Source organism: Dermacentor silvarum, chromosome 1 (assembly GCF_013339745.2).
Source record: "Dermacentor silvarum isolate Dsil-2018 chromosome 1, BIME_Dsil_1.4, whole genome shotgun sequence".
NCBI lineage: Eukaryota > Metazoa > Arthropoda > Arachnida > Ixodida > Ixodidae > Dermacentor > Dermacentor silvarum.
The window spans coordinates 338,227,954-338,249,307 of record NC_051154.1 but is presented as its reverse complement, the minus strand read 5'-3'; the positions used below and the strand labels follow the sequence as shown (position 1 = coordinate 338,249,307).

General features: G+C 48.5%; 1 protein-coding gene across 1 annotated transcript in view; it reads left to right on the top strand.

Moving 5' to 3' along the window:
• The window catches only part of LOC119443942 (uncharacterized), a 134,245-nt gene that overhangs the window by 18,393 nt on the left and 94,498 nt on the right, over positions 1 to 21,354 (top strand). The window contains exons 2-3 of the mRNA XM_049660475.1: positions 2,652 to 2,758; positions 18,672 to 18,769. Coding sequence (XP_049516432.1) covers positions 2,652 to 2,758; positions 18,672 to 18,769 — 205 coding nt within the window. The remainder of the gene's footprint in view (positions 1 to 2,651; positions 2,759 to 18,671; positions 18,770 to 21,354) is intronic.

The window sequence follows — 21,354 nt, the reverse complement described above, 5'->3', positions numbered from 1 at the left end:
AATGACAAAATACTAGACCTCTTCCAGTGTGGCTTCCGAGAAGGTAGGTCGACAATAGACCACCTTGTTCGCATTGAGGCAAACATTAGAGATGTGTTTATACATAAACAGTTTTTACTTTCTGTATTTCTAGATTTAGAGAAAGCATACGACACGACATGGCGCTTCGGGATTCTGCGAGATCTTTCCGTCATGGGGGTCCATGGAAATATGTTAAGCACAATCGAAAGCTACTTGTCTAACCGCACGTTTCGCGTAAGAGTGGGCAATGTTTTATCTAAAACATTCAACCAGGAGGCTGGCGTGCCGCAAGGACGTGTGCTTAGTTGCACACTCTTTATTGTAAAAATGAACTCCCTGTATATGGTCATTCCACGCAGCACGTTTTATTCTGTGTATGTCGATGATGTACAGATAGGTTTCAAATCCTGTAACATTGCTATCTGTGAACGACTGGTGCAGCTTGGTTTAAACAAATTATCTAAATGGGCAGATGTAAATGGCTTTAAAATAAACGCAAAGAAAAGTACTTGCATGCTTTTTTTGAAAAAAGTATGCATGACACCAGTGCCAAATCTCACGATCAATCAAGAGGAACTATCCGTGAGCAGTGAACACAAATTCCTGGGAATAGTTCTGGACTCTAAGCTTACCTTTATTACCCATCTGAACTATTTGAAAGCAAAGTGTCTGAAGACGAACCTTTTAAAAATTCTGTCGCATCCAACATGGGGTAGTGACTGAAAATGCCTCCTCAACTTGTATAACAGTCTTGTCCACTCACATCTTGATTATGGAGCTATAATTCATCATTCCGCCACGCCAAGTGCATTAAAAATACTAGACCCCGTTCACCATCTGGGCATCCGCCTCGCGACCGGTGCTTTCGAAACAAGTCTGATCCAGAGCCTGTATGTAGAGTCGAATCAGTGGTCACTTCATCTCCAGCGGTCATGCACCAGTTTTGCATATTTTCTGAGAGTACAAGCAAACAGTGAACATCCTTCTTAGTCCATCATAAACGATATGACCGTTGCTGCACTCTTCCAAATCTGACCTGCAGTGAGGAAACTGTTCTCATTACGTGTAAGGAATCCTATTGAGCAAATGGGTGTTCCGCTGCTTGAACACTGTTCTATGGCTCCAGGGAAACTGTTACCGCCATTGCAGTGGCAGCTCATAGAGTGTGACACATCGTTTGTAGAGGTCACTAAGCACGCGCGAGAGGTACACATTACAATGCATTTCCTTGAACTCCAGTCCAAGTACACATGCACAGAGTTTTATACAGACGCTTCTAAGTCACGTGACAGGGTGTCTTATGCAGTCGTCGGACCATCCTTTTTGGAATCCGGTGTGCTGCACCTGGAAACAAGTATCTTTACGGCCGAGGCCTATGCACTATTGTCGGCTGTGAAGCATATAAGCAAATCAAAACTTCAAAACTCAATCATATTTACAGGCTCTCAAAGTGTCGTAAAAGCTTTGAAGTCACCCTGTAAACAGAAAAATCCTGTACTCATTGAGCTCTATTCCGTGCTGTGTAGAGCGTATGTATCTAACCAGCATGTCATTATATGCTGGGTGCCTGGCCATAGAAGCACCGAGGGTAATGTGCTAGCTGACCGAATGGTCACGTCAATAACATCGCACGCTATTAATCCTACAGCTGCTGTCCCTGCAACAGATTAGAAACCTTTCTTGTGTAAGAAACTGTGAAGCCATTGGCAATGCCTGTGGGATGTGGAAACAAATAATAAGCTTCACTTGATTAAGCCACAGTTAGGTTTCTGGCCCTCTGCAACGAGAACATGGCGAACTGATGTCCTATTCTGTCGTCTCAAAATAGGACATATGTTCGGCACCCATAGTTTTTTGCTGACCGGGGATGAACCACCAACCTGTGGTAGATGTGGTGAGAGGCTAACTGTCCTCCATGTTCTCCTGGAGTGTTGGGAAGCCGAAACAGAGAGAAAAATATTTTCCTCAAGCGTACCAGTACCACGTCCCTCTTCATCCCATTATGTTTCTTGGTGAAGAACCGCTTTTTAATGCCAAAGCAGTCGTTGATTTCTTGAATGATGTGGTCCTGCATGTTATTAGCCCAATAAGTTCGTAGCGCATCCTCTCTCCAGAGGATGCCGCTGTGATAGTAGTTTTATATAGCACATGCCTCCCGCTCTTGTGGTTCAAGGGCTCTGTTTAGGCAGAGTGCTTCTTAGCAATTTTTATATCTGACATATCTTGCATATCATATCATTTTTTTTGCAATGCATTTTTCATGTCCATAGTACGCCTCATTAGTCACTGCCATTATCTTATTACGTGTAGATTTTACGCTCTTTACAGCGACTATTTTAGGCCCCTTTACAGCCACATCTCCTTTACTTCTCAGAATTCGTCACTTCACTGCGAACTAACACTGGCATGGCGCTCTTTGCCCATACCTGGCCCTTGCGCCACTAAACAACACGCATTCATTCATTGTTTTATAGCATCTCTCATAAGCAGTACATGGCACACTATCAAATATAGCAGCTGCCACTCATCTTTCTCAGCCAGTCATAGTAAACTGCTTGCAGTGGCTTTTCACTTAAGCATGGTCGCTTATTGTGGCTAATTACAGTGGTAGCTCTTCCACCTTCCCTTAGAGTCCTGCCAGTGAGTCTGTGGGACACCGCCTGCGAGCTGAACTTCTGTGCTTATCTGTGGAGAAGTTCACTGACATCTGGCACCAACGAACAGCGGCGACAGGCAGGTCATGTTTGCTATCTCTGCTGCTACGTGTAAGTTGTGAAATGTATGAAGGTACCTTGACAAATTTAAAGCCTTCGGCTGGCTTTCTTTAAAAATTTGTAAACATCAAAGCACTTAAAACTTTGAGCACTGGTTGCTTTACATTTACCTGTTCTTTCAGAACAGGTGAAGGAGCAGAATACCTTCTGTATAGGTGTGGCAATTACTCTGTATGTGTAGTGCATCACCTATAGAGGCACCACTGATGGCCACCTAACAGGCACTTTCGAAAGCATGCTCGGGAGCAGTAGCAGACGACAACGCTTTGCAGCAAGGATGGCTGAAGTTCGCAGCTGCGATTTATCTTTTGTTCTAGTACCAAACTACTTGTTCTGCGGCGAAAGCCGCAGGAAATGCGCGGGCCTCCATGAGAGTGGACATGTACACAATGTTACCGGAGTTTGAGACAACCACACGTGCCGGGTATATCCCATAGACAAACGAAACGAAGCCAAAGTTATAAAGTGGAGCGCGTGTTAAGCAGCCATTTCATTTTGTTGGCTATGCTGTGATTGTTTTCTTTTTTTTTAATTCTGCCCTTGCTGCATTACTGTTTCTGTACCTCTATAATAGGCACTCATTGTTGGTGGAGGCTTCTATTTGAAGCAACTCCGCACGGCACGATGCCGGTACACATTGTAGTGATTTTGCTACTGCTGAATACACGCGACATTGTAAAAAACCGCCATGAAAATCGCCACATAAAGAGAAATTGCAAAATTGGTAAGGAAAATGTGAAGTCGACCAAAGCACGAGTGAATACAAGCGCCAGTTAGCACTGCACTGCCAATGCGATTATGCTAGGTATGTCGAAGAACCGCTCTTCCCACTATTGTTTGCTCAATTTGAAATTCTCTTAGTGACCTGCTTGGAAACATACAAAGCGAAAGCCTTACCAACTTAAATTTTTTTTTTAATGTTTATAATGAGAGGAGCGACACAATATATTTAAACCCCACAGGGGCATCCGCGCAAGCAGGCGTTTAGTGTGTTACGACATCACGTACCCGAGCACACGAGGGTTGGACCCTCCCACGTCTAACCATGCGTGGCTTAGCCGTGTCTGGGGGAAAGGGGATCCTGGGGGTTGAGTCGAAGCCGAGTGTTTGGACCTTTATGGCCCCTCGGCAAAGGCACCACACCTCTTTGGCCTTGGCTTCACGTAGACGGCAACCCCGGACTGACCCACCTGGGGGAAATCGGTAGTCGTCTTTTCCTGTCTCTCTCGCTAATCTTCGTCTTTCCTTCTCACTTTTCCATCTTTCCTGTCTTCTTTTCACTTACTCTTACTTGCGAATTTCCGGGCGGCTAGGGTTAACTGTGTGTAATGTATCCAGTCTTGGGTATGTACATTAGGTTATAGTGGGGGTGCATAGCTGGCATCTGCAGGTTTCTCGTAACCTGTAGCGTCTCCTTGTTGGGCTTGGTGGTGGGTGGCCAACACTGCCGCCGAATTTTGAAGCCATATTATGGCAGAAGCGTTCCCCCGACTTCCAGATCGGCCTCTGAAAAGAGGTCGCACTGATGCACTCTTTCAATTTACCCTACGAACTGATCTAGACACCTTCCCAAAGTACCATGTCCTTCATAGTGAAGGCAACACAACCGTAAGAAAACTCTCACCGTTCCTTGTATAAAAATGCTTCGTAAACATGATGGGACCTAACTATAAAGCCACAAAGATGGCTAGTGGAGACCTCCTTCTCGAACTGACAAAAGAAGATCAAGTTGAAAAGCTCGCTCAACTCACCAGTATCGGTGACAATAATGTAACAATCTTTCCACATTGCTTCCTAACTACAAGCAGAGGAGTAATATCAGTAGATTTCCTGAATGTCAGTGACAAAGAGCTCCTTGAAGAACTTCAAGAGCAAAATATAAGGGAGTTTTAGTATAGCGGAAAACGCTTACGTTAGCGTTAGCGTGCGACGCAACGCTATCGCAAAGAAAGGCTGCACTGCGCGGTACGAGGTAGTGTTTTAGAATAGCGGAACGGAGCAAAATTCTAGCGCTAACGAAAATACACTTGGGTGCCACCTCGAAGTGGATACAGCAAACATGAGCAAACCCTATCGTTAAGCCTACTCGATCACTAATCGAGAACGAATATCGAAAACAACGCCCATTTGTCACCTGTACGCCGCTGTCGAAGCATCATCACACAAATCTAAAGCAAACACGAGCATTAGTGGGGAACGAATGAGCCGAACAGTGCAGGCCGACGACGACTCGATAGATCCGAAGTGGACGGCTCTCGCTTCAACAGGCGGTGCCATCTTGCCCTACGTACGGAATCCCTTGTGTGTGTTAGCGTTGAATGCTATATTCCGGAAATAGCTTACGCATGTAAGAGTTCTTGCTACATTTACGTTCTGCACATGCGCAGTTTGCAGCACACAACGCTAACGCTAAATCCTTGCATTTTCCGTTTTCCGCTACACTAAAACTTCCTATAATCAAGGTACAACGAATTACACTTCGGCGAAACGACCAACAGATCCCCACGAAACACGTGATACTAACATTTGGAACCAGTGCTGTGCTCACGTACTTCACTCGACGCCAGGATACTTGCAAATCAACGTCCGACCGTACATACCGAACCCGAGGTGGCGTTTCAAGTGCCAGAGGTTCGGACATGCATCACAATCATGCAGAGGCAAAGAAACATGCACAAAGTGTAGTGCCAATGACCATTCCTTTGACAACTGCAATGCTCCTGCACAATGTGTCAATTGCAGAGCAGACCATCCAGCCTACTCACGGAGCTGCCCTTGCTGGAAAAAAGAAAAAGAAATCATCTCAATAACCATAAAAGAAACAATCTCCTCCTATGAAGTGAGGAAAAGGCTAGGGCACTTACCTCAAGTTAGCTATGCCAGTGCGGTGCGGCAGGGGCCAGCGCCACACCGGTTTCAGGAGTCTACAGGGTCCGCGCGCAGTACTCCTGTAGAAACTCAATCCGCCCCCTTGGTGGTAGCAGCCAGTGCTGCTCCATCATCATTGTATACGGGCCGGCAGACCTCGATCGTTCAGCGCCTCGGAGAAGGCGATGGAGGTCGACCCGAAAACCCCAGCGTCATCGACTCCAAAAAGATCCGCGCTCCCTAGAGCGCAACAAGAAGGACAAACATTTTGTAACTGCGCCGAAAAAGGGACAGGTAACCTGAACGGTTACCGCCCTTGATTAGAGTACTAATCTTTTTAACTACATGTCACCTACCATTTTTTAGCTCACACACACATAAGTAAACAGTTTTATTTGTTTTACAATGGCTTTCATCATCTATTGGAATTGTAGAGGCCTGATTCATAATCTAGGTGACATCAAAGACATCATAAATAAGCTATCGCCAGTTGCATTGTGCCTTCAAGAAACGAACTTATGCCCCAAAAATACACATTTTCTGAAAGGTTTTACGGTTGTATGTAAGGACCACGAACACTCCAGCCGTCTGTCAGGAGGAGTCGCCGTAGCCGTGCAGGGCAGCACTCGTACCCAAAATGTCCAATTAAATAAATCTTTCGAGGCTGTAGTGGTCACTGTTCTGTCTCACAATATGATTACCATTTGTTTACTGTACCTTCCACCCCATGCCTATTTTACTATTAAAGATCTAGAAAACTTAACAGACCAGTTGTTTGTTACAGGCCTTTTGTTTTATTAGGAGATTTTAAGGCTCATTGCACTCTTTGGGGCAGTGACAAAACTGACCCAAGAGGCCAGTTCATTGAAGATTTTATTTTGTCAAATGATGTCTGCCTTTTAAACTCGGGTGCATCGACGTATTTTTCACCGACTGTATGTACATTTAGTTGTTTAGATTTATCTTTTTGCTCACCGTCTCTTTTTAGTGATCTTAAATGGGAAGCCCTTGACACTTCATATGGTAGTGATCACCTGCACGCAATCATCAAACTCTTACCATCACCACCAACTTAGGCATTAAGCCATGCCAGTGGAAACTGCAGCTAGCTGACTGGCCAGTTTTTATGGAGCATGCGAAGCTTGAAGTTGTCTTCTCGCCAGAACTGAGCGTTTATAAACTCAATAAAAAGTTCATCGAGGTTATAATCTCAGCCGCAGGAATGGCGATACCTCAGTCATCCGGTATTTTCCGTGAAAAAACTGAATCCCTGGTGGACAGACGAATGTACTGAAGCTAAAAATCAACAAAATAAGGCATGGGGGATCTTACGAAGGTATCCGACCTATAACAACCTCCTAGGCTTCAAACAGGCCAGAGCCAAAGCACGATTTGTTCGTCATTAGGCGGAGAAATCTTCATGGCAAAAATATGTATCTTCAATTGATAGTTCGGTCACATCTAAACAATTGGGGGACTGGGTTAGAAAATTTAAAGGAGAGTACACATCATACACAATACCACTACTTGCAAGTCCAGGCACACAAACGACACCACAAGACCAGGCCGACTTATTAGGTGAATACTTCTACGTCTCACGCTCAGCGAATTACTCAAGCACATTTTTAAAATACAAAGAGTCGGCTGAGAAACATAGGCTGCCCACTACCGGTGCTTCAATGGAACTATATAATGACACTCTTACAATGCAGGAATTAAACAGAGTTCTTTCGGCCGGTAAAAAAACGCTAACAGGTCTTCGACCGGGTCCACTAGACAATGCTTGCACACCTATCTCAAACATCGGTAGAGGCACTCCTTCAATTTTTCAACAAGATATGGCAATCTGGGATAATGCCTACAGACTGTAAAAACGCAGTAGTTGTGCCTTTTCTAAAATCTGGTAAACCTGCATCATCTCCAAGCAGCTACAGACCCATTGCACTAACAAGTTGTCTAGCCAAATCATATGAGAGCATTAAAAAATGACTCACATTCACCTTGAATCAAGAAACCTGATAGACATGCACCAGTGCACATACAAAAAGGCTGCTCCATCACTGATCATCTCGTCGGACTTGAACATGAAATAAGTGATATGTTTCTACACAAACAACACTGCCTCTCGGTTTTCTTTGACTTAGAAAACGGGCGCGATACCACATGGCGATATGGAATTTCGAGAGACCTGGCTGATTTCGGAATTCGCGGTAGAATGCTAAACTGCCTATACGATTTCATGTCAAATAGAGCATTTCAGGTACATCTCAGCACAACACTTTCATGCACATTTATACAAGAAAATGGCGTCCCACAAGCTTGCATTCTCAGCACAACTCTCTTCGTAGTCAAAATGAACTCTTTTTAACGAAATCGTTCCATCGTCTGTTATGCATTCAATATATGTCGACGATTTGCAAGTGGCTTGCCGCGCCTCAAACCTATCCACCTGCGAAAGACAACTACAAATAACAATAAATAATCTCACACAATGGGCTGACAAAAATGGTTTCCGTTTTTCAACCCACAAAACCGTTACAGTGCTGTTTTCCCAGAAGCGAGGCTTACATTGCGATCCAGTTCTGAGACTGGATGGTGCAACACTGCCGGTCAAACAACACTCCAAATTTTTAGGCGTAACAATTGACACAAAACTGAACTTCCTGGCCCACATTAACACAACAATAATTAAGGCAAATAAAGCATTAAATATTCTCAGTGTTATCACACAAGCACTGGGGAACTGACCGAATGTGCTTACTACGTATTTACCGGTTCCTTGTTCGTAGCATTCTAGACTACGGTAGTGTAGTTTATGGTGCTGCCAGGCAATCCTACATTATACGACTTGATCCAATTCATAATCTCGGCCTATGATTGGCGAGTGGTGCCTACAGAACACTGCTGATCCAAAGTTTAGACGTTGACTGCAATGAGCCTTCCTTAGAGCATTGTAGAGCATTACTGACCCTTTCGTATGTATTGAGAATTCGGTGATCACCACAGCACATATGCTACAGCATAGTCACACAATACAACACACTCTTACATTACACAAATAAGCCGAACATGATTCGGCCACTTATTTTACGACATGAGGAATACTGTCAGATTTATAACATTCCTCATGAGATCCTACAGGTTGCTGAAAGACCGCAATGACTGGCCCCATGGTGCGATTTTACACAGCTATGTGATTGGACACTATCCCATTTAAAGAAAAATGACACCCTACAAGAACACATAATGCAAGAGTTCTGCGCTAGTCAAGACAAATATAAAAATCACACAGAATTTTACACAGATGGTTCTGAGACATAAGAATATGTGGGTGTGGCAACCGTAACGAAAAATTGGAAAAATACCATTCAAATACATCATTATGCTTCAGTCTTTACCGCCGAAGTTATGGCTATATGGACGGCAGTAAAAAGAATTATCACTCACCGACAAACAGAAGAGTGCTATCATTTACACCGATTCGTTGAGTGCACTCAAAGCTTTAAATTTAAAACCCGCCTGTGAACCGCTGCATGGCGATATCTTAAACATGGGGATTAATAACAAACACGGACGAACCATATGATTCTGCTGGGTTCCTCGCCATGTTGAGATACCAGGGAATGAATCGGCAGTTAGATGTGCAGCCATGGCAGCACACAAAGACCTAACACACAAAACTTCCACACAAAGACAGCATCCGAGCAATTCGTAAAGCCTTGGCATCAAAATGGCAACAAGAATGGGACTCCTGCATTAATAACAAGTTACACATAACCAAACCCCTGCTTGGTAAGTGGAAATCATGCAGTCACCAGCAACAAAAAAAATTAAAATAAATTAGGTGGTTTTACGTGCCAGAACCACGATCTGATTATGAGGCACTCCGTAGTGGGGGACTCCGGAAATTTTGACCACCTGGGGTTCTTCAACGTGCACCTAAATCTAAGTACACGGGTGTTTTCGCATTTCGCCCCCATCGAAATGCGGCCGCCGTGGCCGGGATTCGATCCCGCGACCTCGTGCTCAGCAGCTCAACACCATAGCTACTGAGCAACCATGGCGTGTTTCACCAGCAACGGTTATATGAGGTGATCTTATGTCGACTTTGAATAGGGCACACACATCTGACACACAATTTTTTACTTCGAAAAGAAGATTCGCCAACTTGCGGTGTCATGAACCTACAGTAATACACATTGTTATGACATGTCCACATATAGAAACCCACAGACGGAAACTTTTACAGAATCTGAATAATTTACACATACCTTTAACCCCGCCTAATTATTGAGAGTTGATCCGCTAGTGTCATTCACTGATTTGTTCGAATTTTTAGATGAATGCCGTTTTTTACACAATATAAGGTAACGCAGATTTCGCTGCATTAAAATTTGATTTCTTAATACCTTATGGCTGGCGCAGCATGGCCTTTGTCGGTTTTGTGCCATTAAACCTGAATTAACTAACAATATATTTAAAGGCAGATTAGTGCCAGCCAAGGTAGATGGGCGCTGGCAGCAAGGCCAGATTTAGTCCTATCCGGCGTAAACGTAGCACTCGTATGCCGTGAAAGATATTAATAAAAAATTAAAATGATTAAAAAATGCACACAAAAAGGCACTCAGCTGTGAAACAAACAAAGCACTCTGCATAGTAAGTCATCTCAGATAGCATCAAGCTTTATTGACTTCACAAACACGATGCGAACTTTCCAAGTGAAAATTGAACGGCAGTACCATATGCAGCAGCTAACAGCAATCTACGTCCAGAGCTACTTCATTTCTGAAACATTTTCCAAGTAACCACAATATTGAAGACGTCCTCGGCTAAAAAAACCACGCTATTAAAGAAGCGATTGCCTGTAACCATTCTAATAAAACACTGCGTCATCTAACCCTGCTTCAAACCAGGCGAGGCCAAGAACCTCATACTTTAAAAAATCAACATTCTTGCATGAAGCAACTAACAACAGTTCAACAAGCGCGAAGCCACGCATAAAATAGATCCGGAAACATGAACTGTGTGACAGCTGGTGCCACGATTTATCGGGCTGCATAAACCAACAAAATCAGTGCTTGCAAGGCTCAGCAGCTCTAACACACAACACGGCAAAGCAGCAGCAAATGGTAGAAGCGGCAAGTGGCATTTGGAACCCTGTCACATGTAAGAGGCCGCCAGTGGGGAGGAAAGAGGACGACGAAGATCGCGGAGTGTTCCGAACGGCACGAGCGCTCGAGGCACGCGAGCCGAGGTGTAATCTGCGAGGGAGAAGCATCGAAGGAGTATTATCGACGTGGCTCTTGAGCTGGAAGGTCGCCTCGTCAGCCAAGCTCTGACGACGGGAGAGCGGAGGACCCGGCCATGAAGTCGTGAGGCTGGCAAGGCCCAGGTGTAGCTGTAGTCCTCGGAGACGTCCGGACGAAGCTCCTGGGACCGGCCACTGCTGCTTACGGTGGTTCCGGTCTTCTTCTCGAGAATCCCTCTTCCTCGGCCAAGCCCATTCAACCGATAATCACCGTGCTACCGGTCAGCCTCGCAGATCGTTGGAGGGCGAAGAACACTTCATTAGGCAAGTGACACGTCAGCGGCGGCTACTGGAGCTCCAGCCACGCACTCGGCCAGGTCAACGGAACCGCGAGTCGCAAGAGGCGAGCGAGAACCGGGAGAGGGCAAAGTGCATTTCTCCCGTGTTCGCCCGGCTCCCGCAGCGCGCGGTGTGCGCGCACGAGATGTCCACCCGGCTGCTGTCGCCGGCGCTCCGTGCGCCGGCGACGGGCGAGCGCCCGCGGGAGAAGGTGGCAGCGTGTGCTCCCCCACATCCTCTCCCCCTTAAGAAGGCCCCCGTACGTTGAGGCTGGCACCTAGGGACGTCCGTTTGCCTGAGTACCCGCCGAGGTTGGCGACCGAGGAAGCGTTGTGGTGATGTAGCCCTCAGCTGGCGGACACTTGATGCCGACTCGGAGGCGGCTGGTCAGCTGCACTGCTCGGGCTTGCGAGGCGGGATCGTTGTCGGGGCTCGAAGGTGACTCTCAGTGCTGCGCCCTAGGTGTCGGCTGCGCTGGAGGGGGTGGTCGTCCGCCGGCTAGGGGTTCGTGCGGCTCCAAGGCCGGCGTAGCGCCGTCAGTACTGCAAGGGCGTCAGTTGTTCCAGCACGTACTGCAGGCAATTCGCACGGCCGTATCTCGTCTTGCTCTGCTCCTGGAAATTATTATCAGCAACTGCATAGCAAACTGCACGGAACGGCACTGTGATCAGCAGCATAGTTGGCCGTATCCGGGGACACCATCGACGTCTGTTGCGAAGGGAATGTTCGCAAGCATCATCACCAATTCGAGTCGCAGCACAGGATAATCACCGCACTGGCCCTCACAGCAGTCTTTGGTGAAACCGCACACCCACGCGTCGAGCGTTCACGCCACATTCCCGTCGTGGCCTTGACGACTCGTCGTCCATACTCGGCGCTCCATGGTCACTAGACGTTCGCTTCCCCGGCAGGAACTACCAAGGTGCCAGCCCGGCGCGGCTGTATGCTCACGCGGTACGCAACGCCACCCGGACTTACGAATGTTCCTCGCAGTCGTCGGGTTGTGCAACTAGCAGTCAGATTACCTTCGCCTGCTACGCAAATTGTAGCGCGGCTGCGGGCTCGCCGTTCTGTTCTGACTGCTCTCTCTCACCGATCGCGGTTGAGGGAGGGCCTGATCGTCATCCCACTGCTCATCACGCGGCACGTAGCGTTTCAGGTCGCATACGTGTACCGGTCCGCCGATCGGCTTTCCTTTCTTGTTCTCGAGCCGGTAAACAAGCGAGGAAACCTTCTCTCTCACTTGATACGGCCCGGTCCACTTCGGCGCCAGCGAGGCAGCGAACTGTTTGGTAGCATCGCTGAGAACGTGCTGGCGTCGAAGCACCAGATCGCCCACTTCGTAGTGGACGTTCCGATGCGAGCGGTCGTACTGCGCCTTCTGCTGTGCCCTTGCAGTGCGAAGATTACAGCGTGCTTTATGTAAAGCTTCCGTCATCTTGGCACGTAGATGCGTCGCGTATTCAGCTCGTGCTGACGGCGCGACTGGCATTCCGCTGCGATCCGCGAGAACCCTATCCATCGGATTCGGCAGCTCTCTCCCCAGGTTAAGAGAAGAAGGCGCATACCCAGTCGAGCGGTTCACTGTCGATCGCAATGCAAACCCGATCTCCGGAAGGTAGGTATCCCAGTCCTTATGCCTTTCAGAGAATGCGACAAGCATGTGCTTGATGTTGCGATTGACTCGTTCAGTGGGGTTCGACTGAGCATGGTAGGTTGTCGTTTTCTTATGCTTAATGCCAAGTGCGGCGCATGAGTAAACGAACACCTTTGCAGTGAAGTAGGACGCATTGTCCGTTATCAACTGTTCCGGATAACCAAACCTGGTAAAAACCTCCATCAACTTATCCATGATCACCCGTGCCGTCAGTTTTCGTAGGGGGAAAAGTTCTACCCATTTACTGAAGTGATCCGTGACCACCAGCAAGAATTTGTTCCTGCTCAGTGTTGTGGGATACGGTCCCATGATGTCACATGCCGCGATTTGCCAGGGAGTCTGGCTGTCGATAGGCTGCATGAAGCCGGGCGGTCGTCCGCCTCGGGGCTTCACGCTTTGGCACACATGACACGATCGGGCGTAGCGAATCACGTCCCGTTTCATGCCTGGCCAGGTAGCGAAGCGACACAACTTAACGTAAGTCTTGGGGCCGCTCGCGTGCCCAGCAATGCACGAGTCATGAAAGTAGCGTAGCAGTGCTCCTCTCAACGCGCGCGGTATCACCACCTTAAACGCCTCACTTGTGTCGTTCTCGGTGGGAATATACCTCAGCAGGACGCCGTCGGAATTCAGCAGATAGGAATCCAGTGCGCTCACAGCATTACCAGCTGTTCCTGAGCGCTCCGCACCGACAGCAATACCAGCTGCCTCCATGTGCGCGGCGGCCGCGCTGCCCGGCTCTCGGAGCCCGTCGAGCACTTTTCGACAAAACGGATCCTTCTGCTGAGCCTCGAACAGCTCCTTTCTGCTGAAGACAACTCCTGCGGAACCGACAACATCTACGTGGTTCACGCTCTCGCCCAGGATCGACGGTTGTTCCGCGTCCCTTACTCGGGCTACGGCCAGGGTTTCTCCCTCGCCTCGGACTGGCGCTCGCGAAAGTGCGTCCGCTGCGGCATTGCTTTTTCCTTTGCGGTAGCGCACAGTGAAGTCGTAACGCTGCAGCAGCAGTGCCCAACGCGCCAGGCGACCACTCGGCTCACTCAAGCGCCTCAACCAAGTGAGAACCATGTGGTCAGTCTCAATCGTGAATGCCACTCCATCGACATAATAGTCAAACTTTCGCAGAGCGAAAACTATCGCGAGACACTCCTTCTCTGTCACCGAGTAGTTCCTTTCCGCCGGCGTCAACGAACGGCTCGTGAACGCAACCGGTCGGAGAATGCCTCCGTGCTCCTGAAGCAAAATTGCACCTAGACCCAGGTCGCTTGCGTCTGTTTGAATCACAAACTCCCTGTTCAAGTCGGGCAGCTGCAACTCTGCCGTGTCAGCGAGCACCTTTGTGAGGCCGCGCAGTGCCGCCTCCTGCTCTGGACCCCAAGTCCAACGCTCGTCTTTCCTCAAGAGCTTCGTTAAAGGCGCTTGCACTGCCGCGCAGTCTGGAATGAATTGGCGATAAAAGTTCACCAATCCCAGAAAGCGTCTCAGTTCGCCGATGTCTTTCGGCGACGGGTAGCTAAGTATAGCCTCGAGCTTATCCTCACTCGGCAGAATGCGGCCGTTGTCCAACGTGAATCCCAACAGCGTTATTCTGTTCGCAGCTATCTGAGCTTTACTCGGGTTCAACGTGATACCCGCGGACCTCAGCCTATCTAGGACGTCTCTCAAGTAGCGCAAGTGCTCGTCGAATGTTTTCGAATAAACCACTATGTCGTCGAGATATGCGAGAGCATGTTGCCACTTCGCATCTCCTAGAACTCGGTCCATCAACCTCTGATAAGTAGCGGGAGCTCCGACTAAGCCAAAAGACATTCTTTTGAACTGAAAGAGCCCGCGGTGACAAGTGAAAGCCGTTTTCTCTTTGTCACGCTCGTCCATTTCGACCTGAAAATATCCCCGACTAGCATCGAGCGTCGTAAAGTACTTCGCCCCGCCTAGGTTAGATACTAAAGAGGAAATGGAGGGTAGAGGGTACGCATCCTTCTTCGTAACCTCATTCAGCCTGCGGTAGTCTACACAAAGGCGATAAGTATCGTCCTTCTTCGGGACTAGAACTACCGGGAAGCCCCATGGGCTGTTCGACCTTTCCACAACGCCTGTGTCGATGAGTTCGTCTAAGGCGCTGTCAAGTGCTTTCCGTTTAGTCAAGCTTATCGGCCGAGGATTACATTTCCACGGCGCAGTGTCACCCGTGTCTATCCTGTGCCTGACTAACGTAGTGAGGCCGGCCGGTCCGTGAAAATCGCGTCGTATTCATACAACAGCGATGACAGTCAGTGCCCTTTCTCTCTCCAGCAGGCTGTTGACCTCTGACAAAAGTGGGTGCGCTGCCCCTTGCAACGTCGCGGCACAATGTTGTGCCACCGTCTCTCCATTGCTTTGATCGTCTTTACCGATTACGGTTTGCTCGCTCGGCTGCGTGTGGCCCGCTCGTGCCGCCCCCGGAGACTGGCGTGTCGCCGCAGGCACGGGCGCTTTTGCGAAACGCTTCAAAACACCCGTTCCGTTCTCTCGGTAACCTCCGCTGGTGATGTCTATCAAAATACCCGACTTGGCGAGAAAGTCTCGACCTAAAATAACAGGCACTGACAGACCGGGAAGATGTACGAGGCGTTGTCGCCTGACGCGTCTCTCCCAACGAATAACTAGTCTAGCTGCACCGCTCGATTGTGCTGTGCCGGAAGTAAGGCGGAAAGTGATGTCACTATCTCTTAAGCGGATATTGTTCTCGCGGAGATGCTGCAACACCTCGTCACCAAATAAAGAAGCGCTTGCCCCAGTATCCAATAATGCGGCAAACTTCTTTCGGGCTATCGTTAGCTCGATGAACGGCGCCTGCGAGTCCGCGACATCTCCTACGCGACAAGCCAAAGGCGCAAGTAAATCGAAATCGCCAGTTGTGTTCGAGATCGCCGCCCGGGACCCAAGGTGGATCACCGGCGGCCTCGCCCGTTTCCCGAACCACGTGCTCGACCTTGGCCCGGCGTGCTTGCGCAGTCATGGGCGATGTGCCCCAGTCCGCCGCATTGGTAGCAACGGCCACCGAAGCCTCGGTGGCGTGGGCGCCCGTCGCTCCAATCCGGCGGGCCGTAGCTTCCACGCTCGGCGGTCGGCATGTGCCACTCCTCTGTTCTCGCATTAGCCGCAAGTTCCTGCCGTGGCGCACTGCGTGCCGCGTTATGCTGTGCTGTTTTCAGCGCGTAGGCGTACGAATCCAAGGCGCGGTCTGATAATTCCCAACCACGCCGGACCTGCTCGTCGGCGAACGATGCCGACGCGTCGACCCTCGGGGAATGTGAAGCGATCCCGCCGCCGTTCCACGCGGAGCGAGGCTCGAGTGACAGCGCGGCGGGTGGAGGCGGACGGTATGCTCGCGCCGCGAGGATGTCCCCTTGGATGCGCTTTGCTTCGGTGGCGAGCTCGTCTAAGTCTCGGTACCTACATCCCCTGAAGTAGGCCGCGAAAGTCGGGTGCGCTTGCCGTGTGACGCGCTCGACTTTATCGGCGTCGGTGGCGAGAGGGCTTGCGAGACGATAAAGTTCGTCCATCGCTCGAACATACTCCAGCAGGGACTCGTCCGGATGCTGGGTACGCAACTCCAACTCTCTCCTCAAACGCCACTCGTAGTTGGCCGGAAGAAATTCCTCGCGGAAGTTCGCGCGGAACTCTTCTACTGTGTGGGCTCTGTGTCCGGCCAGTCGGAACCAACGAGCCGCCTGTTCAGTCAGTGAAGCAGGGACCACGCGCGCGAGAAGTTCGGCGTCTGAAAGCCCTGTTGCTTGCTGATAATACTGCAGACGGTCGAGGTACTCGTTTGCACTAGTGCGATCGTGGTACCCACTATATGTAGGCATGTCTACCTTAATTCGTGGTCGCTCGCTCTGCGACGGGGCCAGCATGGTGTTCTGCAGGGCGCCGGCTAAGCTCTGCATGACTTGCAGCGCATTCTGCAGCATTATTTCGCTTGACGGAATACTACCGCCCGAAGGTTCGGACGCATCCGCAGCTTGCGTCAAACTATTTAGAGCCATAGGTGGCTCTGAGTCCGCGGGACGACGCGGCGAGGTGTTAGGCGTGTTAGGCCTACTTTCAGGCCTAAACCCTGCCAACGTGGCGTTTCCGCGATCTCGACTGTTCCGCGTGAAACACTCAAAATCAAAGCTACCGGTTTGTTCGGAAGCTGCCGCCGCGTTAGCACTAGGCCTCTGATTATCTGCCGCGACCTCCGACAACATGAACAAATCTGGAAAGTCAGACAAGCCCGTCGCCATTGTTTACTGCAACTTCAGTAGTCCCAGCTCCAAAAAAAAAACAGAAAAGAAAACTCGCCGTGTTGCCGAATTCGAACCATGTTGGTAGCGCCAAATGTGGGGGTCTTCCCCAACCCGTAGCGCGTGTAATCACAGCTACGTAGGGTTCGGGCGAATAAGGCAACCAGCGAGTCAACTCAACAACGTTTATTGCTGTCAGCAATAAAACACACTTGTAGAGGGAAGTCCGCTCTGTATAACAACTAATAAAATAGGCTTGCCTCGTCGCGTGTGGTAGTCACGCGAACGAGGTGACTCACGGCTTTCAGCAGGTAAATTCCGTCCAGGCAGTAGGTCAAGCGAGGTCAGAGAGACCCGGGGGGTCTCTCGGTCGCGCTCTTTTATGCCTTTTTGCCTTTCCGCGAGGGGAGTGTCCTCCTCGCCCGCCGGATACTTTCCCTCTTCCCGCGCGGCACGCGCGTCGCGAGAGGCGAGCGTGAACCGGGAGAGGGCAAAGTGCATTTCTCCCGTGTTCGCCCAGCTCCCGCAGCGTGCGGTGTGCGCGCACAAGATGTCCACCCGGCTGCTGTCGCGGGCGCTCCGTGCGCCGGCGACGGGCGAGCGCCCGCGGGAGAAGGTGGCAGCGTGTGCTCCCCCACAATATATATATATATATATACTCGAATCTAGGTTGACTCCAATTCTAAGCCGAAACCGGAAAAAAAAATCCCTCGAATGTAGACCGAACAAAAAAGCGAGCACAGCATTCACAACATGAAACATCATTTATTGAATATGAACATGCCAAGCTCATTCTACGTCATCATCGCTGCTAGCCTCCTCGCTATTTTCCTTATCGCTGTCATTGTCAAACAGTGCACTATATTCAGTACCATCAAGCACATTAGAGATGCTGCACTTTTTGGAGGAGGACATGATCGAAGTTCCTGGGTAAATGCCATCCTCGTTGCAGCACACGCAAAAAGCATCGCCCGTGGCCCCCTTCAATTACGGATGTTTTTCTCATCGATGCCCGAAGTCCTGCCTTGCTTGAACGTTTAACAATGCCTCTACAGCTAGCACAACTATTTGTTAGAAAGCGGCACTATAGTGGCATCGCCTGTTTGGTGCCATTACGGCAATGCCACACCGCACGCCGATACTAAACCATACCGATATGACACAGGTCAAAATGGCGACATCGCTCGTGTACAGCAGTTGGCTACTTGCACGGGTAGTAGTGGATGCGATACTGACTTTCTATAGATGGCGCTAACTATGCACCACATTTATCAATTTCAGTTAAAAACTGGCGCGTTTAAAAAAAAATCCTTGTATCTAAGCCGACCCCCCCACTTTTTCACATCGTTTTTTCGAAAAAAAAAAACATCGGCCTAGATTTGAGTAAATACAGTATATGTGCATTCAGTTGTTGGGACAGGCTGTATATTCCTGTGTTCTAATGGTGTCATCTGAATGACAAGGTGTGTCTCCTTTATTCCCACTGCAGACAGATGTCTCTGGCAACTGCTTGACCTTGTGGTGCTGTGCAGGGATTCTTCCTCAGAAGGCCTCATTGTTGCTGATGAGCTGAAGCTACTTTTCCAGAAGGGTACGTAAAGGAATTAGCATGCTTGCTTGCCTGGTGCACAGCACTTGTGAAATATTTACTCAGTATAATAATGTGGAGGTTGATATGGGGCACTCCTGACATGGTACGTGCATGCATGCGTGTATTTTGATGCATCTGCAGTATTGTCTGCCGGCTTCAGCAGGGTACTTATAGCTCATTTGCTGGCTTCAGTGATGTTGGAATGTAGTCTGATTACTGGCCAGCATCTGCCAAAAGGGACAACAGGAGGATAGAAAGGGTAACTGGCCAGGTACAGGCACCTGAATTTGTTGGTGTGAGCGTTGATGCCCACGCTCCATTTATTGTTATCGAAATGGTGAAATTATTATCTATTTTTCTTGGTACGACATGGCTGGTGAGCTTTGGTGCAATGTGCCACATCAACAGCTATTTGCAAATGAGCATCGTCATCCTGATGGCTTATGATGCTCATTTACTCATCTTGAGATCTAGTTTAATTGGCATATGGACATGACTGGACAGCTTTGGTGTGAAATGGGGCATGATGAGCTGTGTGCTGTAAAAATAGCCTTTCCCAGTACAGGTGGCCAAGTTTGTCTGAAGGACTAAAGGCAGACAGGTGTTCCCACATTTTGCTAAATTATGGCCCTCAATAACATGTTTACATATGCATTCACGCAGCAGTCAGCAGAGCTATGAACACGCATACGTGCTCACATATAGATGAGGATATAGCAACAGGCATATGTGTTCTCGCAGAGTAGCGACAGTGCACAGGAACACTAAACAGAGGAAGGATGAATTGAAAGGAATAAACTCTGAATTGGGGTGAACTTGTGTGCAGAAAGCAAAGCAATCTTTAAAGGTCAATGATGGCGGCAAGCATGATTGGTAGTGTGTGAATCGAGTAACACCATTTGGGAGTCTAGTTGCTATTTGTACATGCACCATCATACATTTCAGAGAAGTCTCGGTGCCTGCATTGGTCAAGGAATTTACTTGTAAAATCTCGAAAGAAAACAATTACTGACACATAATGGGCATCATGAAATATTTGTCTCAAAGGTATTAGTTATGTTTGTGCATCCATTATGCCAGCAAACCACCTACATTGTAAAAGAAGAGAATTATCTCTAATATTGTCAGAAATAAGGTTGAGATTACGCACTATGCACAGTGATAAAAAAATCTTTCTAGGACAATGGAACTAAACTGAAGGCCTTTCTTTTATTAGAACCTCAGGCATGAGTATGGACGCCACCATTCATTATCAGTCTGTACAGTTAGCAATTCTTCCCTTTCACAGTGAGCAATCACTTTGTTTTAGGAATGCCGTAGGCATTTGCCATGGTTTTTGTGGAGATGCATATTGACTTCTTAAATAATGAATTCGCAAAAAAATGTTTCGTAACAGTCGGCATGAAAATTAGGGCAGATTTGTTTACAATATGAAAGGGCAAATAGATGCGAGGTTCATACACCTTCTTGAAATCCTTGAAAAGCCTTGAATTTGGAAAAAGATTCAAGGGTGCTTAAAGCTCCTTGAAAATAAATGTGCTCCTTGAATTCCTTGAGAACTGGGGTTGGAGGCAACTTTTGAACATTGAAAGTAACAAAAATAGGGGCTATGCCACGGACACTGTCTATCACGTATACCGGGTGTTTCTACAAAGACATTAAGTAGTATTTAAAGATAGCTGTTTTCAAATAAAAGGGCGGTTCCTTTGTAGACATGCTGTCAATGGTGGCAACCACAGATTGAGTGATGCAGGGTAATTAGTCGCTAGTTAACAAAAATGCATTGGCTTTTAAGTTTCAGCAAGGTCATTGTAATTGTGAAATTGGAGCGAGTTCTCCGTACAAGCCACATCAACTTTTAGATCTGGAAAAATGTGATTACCCGCAGAACTGTGGCACGACGAATTTTGACTATCAGAGCGTGTGAAACTGAAGCTGGAAGGCTGCAGGAAGGCCCAAAGCTGAGCCCCTCAAGGCGAAGGTCTGCTATATTGTCACCTAGCAGTGAGCAGCCAGCGCGGTGTGACAGCGAGGAGCCCGGAGCCACAGAACGTCACCTTGAATAATGTGGCTTTGCACTCGCGGCAGCCTTCCAGTTTTGGTTTCTCACGCTCTGATGGTCGAAATTTGTGGTGCAGCAGTTTTGAGAATAATCGCATTTTTCCAGATCCAAAAGTTGATATGATGTAATGACAGGTTCTTTTGTTTTAATGTTTCTGACAGTTCTTTGAGGCGGAGCCTCCCAGAACCCAATTGAGGACAAAGCCATGGTTGGAAAACACACACAAACTTTCAATAAAATAGAAACGAAAAGTAATCCATAAAACAAACACTCAAAAAGACTATCACGGCACGAAACACACTTATGGCTAGGATGATATTAATAACAATCAAGTTCGGGCAGCCTGCGGGTGTGAGTACGCACTACAGTCTCGACGCGGCGAAGCGGAGACGAGACGACAAGAGAAGCGGTGCTGGTCTCACCAAAAGGTGGCTGTGTTGGACCGGCTACCGAGAGCGTGGCAACTCTGGCTTGGATGAAGAAGACAGGAGGCTCAGCAGCACGGGCAGACGGCAGCGGCGTT